This window comes from Panthera tigris, chromosome A1 (assembly GCF_018350195.1).
Source record: "Panthera tigris isolate Pti1 chromosome A1, P.tigris_Pti1_mat1.1, whole genome shotgun sequence".
NCBI lineage: Eukaryota > Metazoa > Chordata > Mammalia > Carnivora > Felidae > Panthera > Panthera tigris.
Window position 1 is genome coordinate 156650330 of NC_056660.1, and position 13788 is coordinate 156664117.

Here is a 13788-nt window from a genome sequence, read left to right on the forward strand (position 1 = left end):
ACTTTTAAAAAAAAATACTGCCTAGGCCCCACCCCACACCGATAGAATTAGAATTCTAGGGAAGGCACCTGGGCACTCTTTTATTCTTATTGTTCTGTGAAGCTCTCCAGCTGATGATCCTGAAGTGTAGGCAGAGATGAATTTATTCCTAGTTGCTTCATCATTTGTTGGTGGTATGCTATTTTAAGTGGACCTTTCTTCCATTATCTTTTCTAACTGGTTGTTTATGTATACAAATTCTATTTCTATATATTTATTTTATGCCAAAAATATGATATTTTTTGGTACCAATAGTTTTTCAATTGGTATCTTATTTTTTTTCAGTTAAAAAGCTGATCTGCAAATAATAATTTTACCTAACTTCCTTTTCAAACTGCCTTTGAAGTTTTCTTAATAAGCCAGTTCATCTCCTTTGTTTGCTATTCTTCAGTGACTTTGTATGAACTTATCTTTGCAGTTATGTATGAATTTCTGAGAAATAAACTTCACTTCAGATACATTCCGAAGTAAAACCCTTATGGAAAAGATCTCAATATTAAACTGTTGCGATTAAAATGAAAATACACAAATCTACCTCCCTAGTTAAGCCTAAAGAACATGAAATAGCTACTGTGTGGGTGAATATGCTAATTATAGGGGAAAAATAAAGCAATAATAATAGCAATGTGGTTCTGAAAACATAGGCATGTGAAGATAAGTATAATCCATCTTGTCCTACCCAAACTCTTCAAGATACATTCATTGTTACGATTTACCAAGCATACACATTGTTTTAAGCATATTAGATACAGAATCATACTTAGGTATAACTGAGTGTTTAAGGACAAAAGCTAATTCAAAATGGTATCTAACAACCATGAAAACAGAAAAAGAAGAAAAACTTAATGCCAGAATCTGAGAGAAACCCACACCAATTATAAACTAGATTGAAGACAATCTTTGGGCTTCCTTTTTACGACCTCCACCGCCCTGATTCCTGTCAGCCATAGTCTCTTGTTTGGAATTTTGCAACAGCCTCCTAAGAAGTCTCCCTGAGTCTGCCCCTAAACTTTCTTCAGTCTGTACTCAGCAGAGCAGCCAGAGTGATTCTATTAAGATACATCACATCCCTTCACTGGATACTCCAAACCTTCCACTGGTGTCCCATCTTAACTCTGTAAGAGCCAAAATCCTTACAAAGGCCTACAGCACCTGAACTACCTCGTTGCATGTTACCTCACAGACCGGCTCTCCTCCCACATTCCCACTTTGTTCACTCTGTTCTGGCCACACTGGCATCCCTGTTGTTTTCCAGCATGCCAGGCATGTACCACCTCAAGACCTTCGTGCTTGTCAATACTTCCTGCTTGGCATACGGTTCTCCAGATTTCTGTACGACTGTCTTTGCTACGTCTTTCAGGTCATTGCTCCAATGCTACCTTCTCACACAGACTTCCCTGCTTTATTTTTCTCCATAGAAATTATTACCACCCAACATAGTATATGTTTTATATATATGATTTGCTTATACTGTCCCCTACCCCTCCTACCCCACTAGGATGAAAGTTCCATACAGGCGCAGATTTTTGTCCTTTTTGTTGCTTAAGGTATCCGAAGTGCCTGACACATAGTAGAAGATTAGTAAATACTTGTCGAATTAATTTTCTAGGAATTTGAGTTTTTCAGATAACACAATGGATTAGAAAACCAACACGTTAGGCCATGGCAGGGCAGAGCTGAAAAGGAGTACCCTTCTCAATAAAGCAGAGCCTTCCAAAAACAGTAAATTCTAGCAAAAGCCTGAACAAAAGGGTCAACAGAGGGACTTTCTATCCCTCTATGTTTGTCTTTTTCTATGAAAAAGGCCAGATACTGAATTATTTTAGGCTTTGTGAACCATATGGTCTTTTTCACAACTACTCAGTACTGTGCTAGTAGCATGAAAACAGCAACAGACAATATGTAAACAGAGGAGCCTGGCTACTTTAGAATGAAACTTTGTTTACAAAAACATAGGATTGGACCTGCGGGCCATAGTTTGCTAAGGCTAGTGTAGAACAATGGTTCACAACTTTACTGCAAACTGGATTTACCAGAGGCTATTTAAAATCTATTAATGCCTGGCTCCCACCTCCAACCACTGAGAGTTTTCAAAGCGCCCCATGTGAGTCTAATGTGCAGTGAGATTTGGGAAACAAGGTTCTGAAAACTTGTTCTTCAAACCATAGTCCAGAAACATCCACATCAACTGGGAGCCTTATACATTTTTATTTGTCTCTGTTAAAAAAAGAAATAAAATAAAATGGTGGATTTTGTATTTATCCTTTCTACTCTTTGTAGGTCTCCATCTCATTAAACCTAGGGCACCCTAATAAAAACTACTAGAAATGATGAAACTTGTTAAATGGCTACATATGTAAAAATCAATACATAAGAATAATCACTAGATAAAAATGGGAATTAGGAAAAATATCTCACTCACATTAGGACAGTCTATAAAATAAATTTTAGCAAGAGGCCCAAACCTAGATTAAAAAAATTATAAAGTTCTACTGAAGTGTACAAACAAGATATGAACATGGAATGATAGTATGTTCTTGAACAGGAAGATCTTAAAATGTCACTGCTCCAGAACTAATGTAGAAATTTCATACAATCCTGATTTTAATCTCAGTAAGAGTTTCTTTTTTAGGGGCACCTGGGTGGCTCAGTCACATTGTGCGTTCAACTTCGGCTCAGGTCATGATCTCACAGTTCGTGGGTTCGAGCGCTGCATCTGGCTCTGTGCTGACAGCTCAGATCCTGGAGCCTGTTTCAGATTCTGCATCTCCCTCTCTGTCTCTCCCTGTCCCCCACTTGTGGTTTGTCTCTCTCTCTCAAAACAAAACAAAACAAAAAACTCAATAAACATTTAAAAAAATAAAGTTATAAGGCAGCATCCTAAAGAATTCTTAGGTCAAAAAATTATACTTCTATGCTATTTTTATAATACTTTTTAATGTTTATTTATTTTTGAGAGAGGAAGAGAGACAAAGCACGAGTGGGGAAGGGGAGGAGAGAGAGGGAGACACAGAATCTGAAGCAGGCTCCAGGCTCTGTGCTGACAGCAGAGAGTCCAAACCAGCGCTCAAACTCAGAACCTTGAGATCATGACCTGAGCCAAAGTCAGATGCTTAAGCGACTGAGCCACCCAGGTGCCCCTATGCTACTTTTAAAATGAAAATAAGAAAACGTAGAACATATGACACAATCAGAACTATATTCAGAAGAATATTTTTAGCCTTAGGCTTTTAATTATTAAGAGGAAATAAAAATAAACTGTTCAAGAAGTTAAACAACAAAATAAGTATCAATTTTGTAATATTTATAGTAAAGGATTGCCATCCTTCAATAATATTTTGAGAGTCTTGCTTTCCCATAGGAAAGGGAAAGTTGCAAGGAATATTCCTCCCACATTAACAAAAATCAAGAAAAAAAGGCTAGATCATCTAAACTTTTTTTGAGCCTATCAGTGACTAAGGTTGCAAGGCAACTGGTAAACTGAATTCAAAAAGGTGGCAAGTCCCTCTGAGAAGGTGATACACTCAAACTGGTCCACCTTTGGCAGAACATCAGGGGAGGTGGAGGTGGAAACCAGTAGCCCAAAGAGTGGATAACAAAACAACAGATACTTTGACAAATTCTTAAAGCCCAATGTGGGTGAAAATAACAACACAAATTCTGGGAGCCCCCACACAAGGGAAACCACCTCCACTCACGAACTTTTTTTCATAGACCTCAAACAGCACTCATGAGAAAGATTGGGGGCAGGGCTGGAGACCTAATGGAGCCCCTCAGTGGGACAGGTGTACAAATGCAGAGTGGCTACCTCTGGAGGACAAGCACAGAACCTAGAACCTTAGGTTTTAAAAACATGTCAAGTTTAACATCACTGGTATTGAGACAAACTAGCACTATATATGCCCCGGAAATGATATACTACGGACACATTATTACCTAGGTAGTATTTCAGCCCAAAAACTCTGACTCAGATTTAATTATGTGGAAACAAAAAGCAACGTTAGAGACATTGTACTAAACATGTATCATGGACCCTTCAGACCTGTCAGAATCATGAAAGGAAAAAGAAAGGCTGGGAAACCGTTCTAGATTAAAGGCCACTAGAGGCATAATGCAATTAAATACAACCCATGACCCTTGATTATGCCCAGCAGTGGATCAAATAAACACATCCTTGTGAAATTTTTCAGAGAGAAGAAAAGAATCAAACTTCTAAAATGGAAAAAACAATGATCATGTTTACACCAATGAGGATCCAGAGTGGCTTTAAGCTTCTCAACACACTTAAAATCCAGAAGGTAATGGAACAATGCCATCAAAATTCAGAAGGAAAATGTTTCCAATATAGAATTTTAACCCCAGCCAAGACTTCGGTTAAGCATGATGGTAAAATAAAGAAATTTTCAGACATACAAGATCCCCCAAATATACCCTTTCTCAAGAAGCCACTGAAGATGCTTTCCACCCAAGGAGGGAAATAAAGAACAAAAAATACCCATGAAATTAGAAAGTAGGAAAAACAGCATGAGATAATGAAAGGAGTCTCTAGGATGATGGCAAAGGGAGATGCCTGGGTAACAGGTGTCCTAGAGGGCGAACGTGATTGAATCTACGTGACTCAGGTATAATAGGCACAGTGAGACTCCCGCAGCTACGTCCTCAGCCTCTGCACAGTCTTTTTAACCTTACAACATGTCAGGTGATGTTTTCTACCAAAAAGGAAGAAACCAAGAAAAAAGACCAGAAACCCAAGAGGCAGGAATTCCAACCCAAGAGAAGGGCAGAGAGTTTCAGTGATGACAACAAACATATTTCAGGATGATAAGTGTGTAGCAGGCCTGGAAAGAAACCAGCCCACATAGGAGAGAGAAGGGAGTCTCTGATAAGAAGGTTTCCAAAAAAAAATAAAATAAAATAAAATAAAATAAAATAAAATAAAATTGGAATTGCTACATTATGTTACAAAACCAAACTTATGGAAATCGAACTGAGGGACCATTTAAAGGAAGAATTAGCTGTATAACAAGGAAAATTAAGGCAGTTATTAACTTCAAGAAAACAAAAAAATGATATTCAAAATATACTATAACATTCAGCTGAGAATATTTTCATTTCATAATAATGTAAACACTAAACATAGATCTAACCTGAAATTACAAGATTATTGTATCTCATGAGAAGGTAATCGTGTCTGAAATCACTGAGTCAATAAATAGCATTACACATTTGTGATTTAGAATTCTGGAATTAAGTAAATGCCAGAAGAAATGGCAAATAGATTCTAAATTGGTTCCCTCTAGAAGGAGGAGTGAGGATGTGTGTACAGGAAACGATATTGTTGTTGGCCCTCCAGTTCTGTTAGACTTTCCAAACTATGTGCATGTGTTATTTTGAGAATCATTTTCTTTAATCAATGATTTATCAGGTCTTAGTAAAGTTCTGTGAAATGTAATGTCACTGGTAGAGTCTTATTTTGCTATACGAGAGCATTTCAACAAATTTGAGACAAATTATAGAATTACCTTGAGAAATATTAAACTGATATTGCTTAGAGGAATCACTGAATTATGGGTATTGCTCAGAGACGGCTCCTTGGAAGAAGTGGATCATAAGCTGGGATGGTGTATGTTAGAAAGAAAAAGGCCCCAGCAAAATCCTCTGAGGGGAGAATGTGAAAATTAAACCAAGAGTCTGATTTCCCAAGACTATTGCTCTTCCTCTCTCTTAAGTGTTCCATCAAGAATGGCTATCCCTACACCTCTTCCAGAGCTTCCTTGGGCTCCTCTGGATGATACTGGCATAGGTATGAAAGGTAGTTTTTTCTTACCTTAGGTTGATGGATTTATAGTCAAAGCAGGAACATTTGCTCAAAATTATCTGAAATGTGTCATATATCGTCTAGTTCAGTAATTCAAAACATATTTACTGATACCTAACCTGTATCAGGCCCAGTGCTAGCCACTGGAGATAGGATAATAAAAATGACAAAGGTCTCTGGCCAAAGGACAACAGTTTAGGAATTAGGATTCCTCCAGGCAACTAACAGCACTATCATCTGCATCTACCAACCCCTCTTATCCTGAGCATCTTAAAGTGCCAAATGTGTCCTCAGTCTGGGAATATGAACCCCAGCAGATGCCCAGGCCAGAAACACAGGAAATGTACTTACACTGTAATAATGTAAGAGGGTGGCTCAGTTAGTTAAGCGTCTGACTTCTGCTCAGGTCTTGATCTCACAGTTTGAGAATTCAAGCCCTGCGTTGGGCTCTGTGCTGACAGCTCAGAGCCTGGAGCCTGCTTCGGATTCTGTGTCTCCCTTTCTCACTGCTCCTCTGCTCACTCTCTCTCTCTCTCTCTCTCTCTCTCTCAGATTAAAAATAAAGCATTGAGAAAAATTTAAAAAAAATAATATAAGAGGGTACATAAAAGACAAATTGATGTTTCCAACAGGAAAAGTAAAATTTGTTTGTGAGGAGGAGATAGGACTAAAATAAAAGACAGCATTTAATCTAAACCATTTCCTGTGACTTGAATTTCTTTTTTGAAAATTGGCCGCCTTATCGTTCTCTTAGTCACCTTTTCTCTAGGCTTATTGGGGGCGTACTCCCTCCCAGCAACCTCCATCTGCTTGGAAAACAGAATCAAGAGAATGAAAAGCCATGATGACACATCCTCCACTGGATGGAAATATTAGGAGAAAATCAATAAATGCTCTACCATATGCATAAAACCTATGAATGTCCCCTTCAGACTAATGCAGCAAATTTTACATCACGGAGAGAGCAGCTGTGAACCGTGGCTTCAAGTAATGAGGAGTATTTGAAACATCTGCAAATCACTGCTCCTCCTAATTGCCAAGCAACATCATTACTTTAGTTCTCTCCAAGTAAATACTCTCACTAATGGCCAGAGAAAGATACATCTTTATCAAAGATTCATCTCTTGGGCTCCTCTTTGCCCAAAACGCTGTTGGGTTTCTTGTGTTCCTGTTTTTCTCATGCTAGTGCATGTAGATCCATGCCATTCCTGATATTTTTTTTAAATCAAAACTAGTGTTTTTTTGTTTTTTGTTTTTCCTACTAGCAATCCGTAACCGTAATCCGTAACCGTTTTTGAGAGGTACAGTCTCTGTCAGGACCCTCCTCTCTGGTGTGTTAGTCCCGGTTGCATGCGCTTTTGCTTTTGCAAAGGCCGGGCAAAGCGACCTTCTGCCCTGTTTTGTGCTCTTCCTGTAAATTTAATAGCGAACGGGAGAGGCACCCAGAACTCAGTGGTCCCCGCCGCTACTGCGAGCGCGCTGTGGGAGCCGCGGCAGAGATTGGAAGGGCATCCACCAGGACTGGGAGGAGAGCCACGGAGAAGGTGGAGAATAGGAATCATGTGTGTTCCTCGAGTGTACAACCCACATTTGAGTGACAAATGACGAGGACAACCTATAAAAACAACTAAGCGCGAGTCTACCCGAATCCATTTCCCTCTCTGTTGCGTGTGCGTTTTCAACAAACTTTGAGCGCCCCTCGCAGCCTCGCCTCCACCTGGGTTTCCCTCGCTTCCTACCTCCGCTCCCCCCAGGCTAAGGATGGAGGATCCCTTCAGCCCCTCAACTTTCTCGCTGGCGCCCAACGTCTCCGTACCCGTCTCTCCCGGCTGGGGTCTCAACTTCACTTCGGAACAGGGAGCCCCGGCCCCGGGGCCGCCGCCGCCGCCTCCGCCGCCTCCCGGACCGCCCGGCCGCCGCGTCCGCCTGGTCTTCCTGGGGGTCATCTTGGTGGTGGCGGTGGCCGGCAACAGCACTGTGCTGTGTCGCCTGTGCGGGGGTGCCGGGCCGTGGGCCGGCCCCAAGCGTCGCAAGATGGACTTCCTGCTCGTGCAGCTGGCCCTCGCTGACCTGTACGCGTGCGGAGGCACCGCGCTGTCGCAGCTGGCCTGGGAGCTGCTGGGCGAGCCGCGCCGGGCGGCGGGAGACCTGTCGTGCCGCTTCGTGCAGCTGCTGCAGGCGTCCGGCCGAGGCGCTTCGGCCCACCTCGTGGTACTCATTGCCCTCGAACGCCAGCGCACCGTGCGCCGGCCGCAGGGCCCGCCGCTGCCAGCGCGCGCCCTCGCCGCCCTGGGCTGGCTGCTGGCGCTGCTGCTGGCGCTGCCCCCGGCCTTCGTGGTGCGCGGGGGCGCCCCCTCGCCGCCACCCGCCGCGCCCTCGGCCCCCCGCGCTTGGCCCGGGGAGCGTCGCTGCCGTGACATCTTCGCGCCTCTGCCGCGCTGGCACCTGCAGGTCTATGCGCTTTACGAGGCCGTCGCGGGCTTCGTGGCGCCGGTCGCGGTCATGGGCGTAGCTTGCAGTCGCCTGCTCTGCGCCTGGTGGCAGCGCCCGCCCCAGGCCCCGCCGCCTTCAGCGCCCTGGTGGGCGAGTCCCGGCCGAGCCCCTGTGCCCAGCGCGCTGCCACGCGCTAAGGTACAGAGTCTGAAGATGAGCCTGGCGCTGGCGCTGCTGTTCGTGAGCTGCGAGCTTCCCTACTTCGCTGCCCGGCTGGCGGCCGTGTGGTCGTCGGGACAGGTGGGAGACTGGGAGGCCGAGGAAGTGGCGGCCGCGCTGCACCTCGTGGGAGTGGCCAACAGCGCTCTCGATCCCTTCGTTTACCTCTTCTTCCAGGCAGGCGACTGCCGGCTCCTGCGGAGGCTGCGGAGGCGCCTGGGCGCAGTCTGCTGTTCGTGGGAGGGAACAGCGGAGGACGATGAGGGGACGGGGGGCCACCAAGCGCTTCACCGCCACCGCTGGCCCCACCCCCATTATCACCACGCTAGACGCGAGCAGCCAGTAGAGGGCTGCTGGCGCCCACCTCCGCCTCGCCCCCGGCCGCTGCCCTGCTCCTGCGAAAGCGCTTTCTAGCTGCTTGATGGCCACTCAGGTCACCGTCGCCGCCGCACGGCCTCTACGGAACACGCGGCGGGCCCGGGTCTATCCAGATCACAACGGGCAGGAGAGTCTCAGATTGACCCTGAAGCTGTCCCCTTCCTACACTCTTTCTAATGTTTACATTTCCCTACACTTTTCCAGTTTCTTCTCTCCCTTTCAGTTCCTCTCACATTTCCCAGTTTGGAGATGAGAGTTTGAGCCACTGGAAATTGTAAGAACAGTCAAAGATACACAGAGTTATTTTTGCATTTCTCTTTGACGCTCCCATAGTGTTCTGGATAAGATAATTTGTTTTAGCTAAATTGCCAAGCTTTCATTATTTGCTGTGTTATCATCTGTTTTTACTTATTTTGAATCGTGTTTAAATCAAGTGTACCTTCCAGACCAGAGAATTTGCCTTGGCTTCCAGGAGGAAAATCCCCACATTGCTCTCCCTGAGGAGCCTGGAAATTGTACCAGCGATACTGTCAGAACTATAATCGTGCTGTCACTTCAGAGCCACAGAGTATTTGTAAAATAAAAACATTTCCCACAGAGCAATTAGTACTTTTTGTTACATGTTAATGCGTTTTCACAGAAGAAAAGCAGTGAGGCACTTATTTCCAGTCTTCCCTTCAATAGAAGCTGGGGTTTTGGAGGGACACAAAAACGCTTCCCTTTTCCCCTCTTTCAAATCTGCCCAGTTTCTGTAGGAAATTGTGCCCTTACCCACACGAGCCTCTACAGCTGAGACGCTGTGCTCGGGTGTAGCCTCTCAGCAGAGTCCCCAGCAAACTAGCGAAGGGAAACACCAAGGTGGTGCATATGGGCGGGGCTCACTGTCCCGGATGGCGCTGCAACCACCCAATGTTGCATGTACGCAGAAAACTACCTTTAAAAAAATGAAGGCAATGCCTATTGGTGTGGGCTGCTAAGAACAAGGTAAAGAAGCAGATTTAATTGATGACCTTCTCCTTTTAACTGTCCTTGGTCCTAGAGAGAAGTGGCAGCACTTATCAACAATATATCCATGTGTTTACCATTGCCTTTCATCTGAGAATCAGCATGCTTTCCATGATAGTGTTTCCTGTTTAAGCACAAATGTCAAACTAAAATGCAGAAAGGGGAAATGATTGCTGGAGTTCACTTGTAGGGCCAATGCTCTCTGAGGGCTTTCTTTGTTTACTTCGCCTATGTATCCCAAACTCTTTTTTAAAAAAAAAAATTTTTTTTTAAATCTTTATTTTTGAGAGAGAGAGAGACAGAGCGTGAGCAGGGGAGGAACAGAGAGAGAGGGAGACACAGAATCCGAAGCAGGCTCCAGGCTCTGAGCTGTCAGCACATAGTCCGACGCGGGGCTCGAACCCACAAACTGCTAGATCATGCCCTGAGCCGAAGTCGGACGCTTAACTGACTGAGCCACCCAGGCACCCCATATGTATCCCCAACACTTAAACAATGCTTAATGTGTACTAGGCACTCAACACATATATGTTGAATGACTCATAATATGAGTCAGGCAAAGATAGAATGTATACAAGATTTACAAAAATCTTCATTAAGCTTGATTTACCTTCCTCCAAAGTTTTGTCAAAAAATGTTAGAGTTACAGGTTTTCTTCATCTTTTTAATCATCCCCACCCTGCTTAGGATACCATGGGGTGTAATATACCGGGAATAAGTCAGTCAAAGAGAGAACACAGTGGTCTTCATGACATTTTTATTCATCATCATTATTTTTCTTCATTAATAAACATCAATTCCTTATTTTGTGCCAAGCAATGTTTTAGGGGTTGAACATGCTAAGATGAATAACACACATCTTTTCCCTCAAAGATCCTATAATCGTATGTAGGAGACAATCTGAAAATTACCACACAGTATCACATATGTTTTAACAAGGGCCCCAGTCATGGTGTCACGTCACCATGAAAAAGAACATCTGACAACCTCAGGAGACTGAAGCCGTCATTCCAATGATGGTATGAAGGACCAAGTAATGGGAAGGGGGGAATGCGTAAAGGGAGGGATCAGACAGAAGCTCAGAGAGACCTCAAAATATGACCTGGTATGTTGTATCACTTTGAATGCTTGCAACTGAGATAATTTAAGCCAGCTTAAATTGACAGCCTTTTCTGTCATCTGTAATTTGAGAGCACCCTAACAGAAAAATGAATTCAGCTCGTTTAAATCTGCTCTCTTGCATAAGTCCAGTGGTAGGGCTGCTCCAAAGGTGGTTAGTTGAGTAGCTTCATAACTTCACAATCAAAGACCTAGCTCCTTTTCAGTTTTCTATTCTGCCATCCTGAGCTGGTGGACTTGACATTAAGGTTGATATCCCTTGAAGTCACAGAATGACTGCTACGGTTCCAGGCATCACACTCAAATGTGTCAATATCCAGAAAAAGAAGAATTTCTTGTTTTTGTTTTTTTTTTTTCTTCACTCTATAGGAATGAAGAAACATTTCTCAGAAGTCCCAAGCAGATGTTCCTGCATGGCTCATTGGCCAGAACTATATCATATATCCATATCTAGACCATTGCAAGAGAAATGGGGCCACCATAATGGTTTAGACCTGGAGCTGAAGATATAAGCTGCACAGGAAAGGGGTGAAAAAAATGAGACTTCCATTTTTTTTTTCCTTTTAAGAAGAAAAATGAAGGGGAAATGTGTATGAGGACAAGACTAAACTTTTATATAATTGCCAAACTGCTAAAGAGATGAGTTTTATAATCTATTAGAACTTTGAATCTGTGCCATCTAGAAATTATGAGAAATCTCCCTCTAGGTCAAAAATACAGAATACAGGGGCGCCTGGGTGGCTCAGTCGGTTGAGCATCTGACTTCGGCTCAGGTCATGATCTTGTGGTCTGTGAGTTCAAGCCCCGCGTGGGGCTCTGTGCTGACAGCTCAGAGCCTGGAGCCTGCTTTGGATTCTGTGTCTCCCTCTCTCTCTGCTCCTCTCCCACTTATGCTCTGTCTCTCTATCAAAAATAAATGAAACATTAAAAACAAATACAGAATACATATTCATGTAGTTAATTTGAAATTAAACTGTACTTTCCCTAGATTTTGTGGAAGATTTGGTTAAGCCCAATTCATACTGAAATACTTCTATGGCTAAGGAGCTTTCTCTAACCTTAATTAAATCTGACACTTGAAGGTAGATCGAGGTGATTTAGTTCCCATCTCTAGTGGCATTTGTAGATTAAGAAATTTGAAGCATTCCCTCAGAATGATCAGCATCAATCCCAGGAAGCTGCATTGCTATAGACAACTCAGAGATTGAGTTCTGTCCCCATAGAGGAAGCCCCAAGGGTTATTCTAAAATTACACTCTCAGTTGAGTGGGACATACCATTCAAACTTCACAGCAAAGGTAAATGAATGGTTGACCCTGACTTGATCTCTTTTCTAGGTATCACTCAAATAAGATATGACCAGAGGAGAAATTAAACTGGAGTTTGGGAGGAATCAAATTACATCTCGCCCACTTCCCTCGCACAGTTCCCCTTGGAATTTGATTTTAACTAAGCTGCCACACACAGGCCTAGACTGCAGGACTCCAGGAGGCACTATTCATATAGATGACAATATAAATGTCAGCACCTGAACTTTAAAGCTTAAATACAAAGAATTCTATATTAAAAAAAAAAAAATAGCCACATGGTAACATACAGCTAAAATAAGTAAATATGACCTATTACATAATTTGAAGCAGAGAGTATGAAGAAAACAGCCAGAAGTGTAACTAAAACTACAATTAGTGACTAGCTATAACTCATTTACTAAAAATAGAAGAGTCTAGCTCATTTGTGGAAGAGGAGGTGGATTTTTTTCTAAGCCACTTCCTAGGAAACACAAAAGAAAGTAGAAAATTGGAGGAGCTTCCCTCTTATTCCTAAAATGTTCTGATTGATCAAAGGAAAGATATTATAAAGAAAATGAAGTCTAATTAAATTTGCTGAGTTGTGAGGCAGTATAATGAAGAAAAGAGTAGTCTGTAGAGCTTACAGACCTAGACTTGAATTTCATCTCTACCACTTAGTAGCTGTGTGACTTTAGGCTGTTTGCTGAATCTTTCTGAGTCTTGGTTTTCTTATCAATAAAAATGGGGTTTAGGGGCGCCTGGGTGGCTCAGTCGGTTAAGCGTCCGACTTCGGCTCAGGGCATGATCTCACAGTTCGTGAGTTCGAGCCCCACGTCGGGCTCTGTGCTGACAGCTCAGAGCCTGGAGCCTGCTTCGGATTCTGTGTCTCCCTCTCTCTCTGCCCCTTCCCTGCTCATGCTGTGTCTCTCTCTGTCTCAAAAATAAATAAACATTAAAAAAAATTTTTTTTTAAATGGGGTTTATGTTATCTACTTCATAGGATTAATGTATGTAAAATACTTGATTGGTGGGGGTGGGGAATCCTGTCAGCCTTCAGATTCACCCTAGTACTCAATATATGATAGTATTATTTTCTAACACTGGGCAGTGAGGGATAAAGTCCAGTAATATTACATGAAGGGAAGCAGGGGATCCTGGGGAATCAATCTATGGAAGATTAATGCAACGATGGTAGCATCTAGACCAAGTTTAGAATGTGAAACTCTTAAGAAGCTTGAGGAGGGACCCTGGGTCCAAGAATTCCAAGCCAAATCATGCCTGTAGGATGTCCTTTATTTGCCCCAAAGGAAGTCATTTAGCCTTAGGGAACACTTTTTGTTTTCTAAAAAAGCTAAAAGTTGAGTATGTTAGAGAAACCTGATATCCATGGACATCAGTAGAAGAGCAGGTATCAAAAAAGGAGCAGGCTCCGTGGTTGCCTGCAATTACACTGATTATTCTCTTGCCTTACTAAAAGAATCCAAATTTT

At 43.0% G+C, this 13788-nt stretch overlaps 1 protein-coding gene across 1 annotated transcript; it reads left to right on the forward strand.

Annotated features, from left to right (window-relative positions):
- The first annotated feature begins 7618 nt into the window (after positions 1 to 7618).
- On the forward strand, positions 7619 to 8923 carry GPR150 (G protein-coupled receptor 150). Its single transcript, XM_042990299.1, has one exon. The coding sequence runs from the start codon at positions 7619 to 7621 to the stop codon at positions 8921 to 8923; it is 1305 nt and encodes a 434-aa protein (XP_042846233.1).
- Positions 8924 to 13788: the final 4865 nt, after the last annotated feature.

Excerpts from the sequence above, each read along its gene's own strand:
- GPR150 (XM_042990299.1), top strand. The coding sequence starts at position 7,619 with ATGGAGGATCCCTTCAGCCCCTCAACTTTCTCGCTGGCGCCCAACGTC.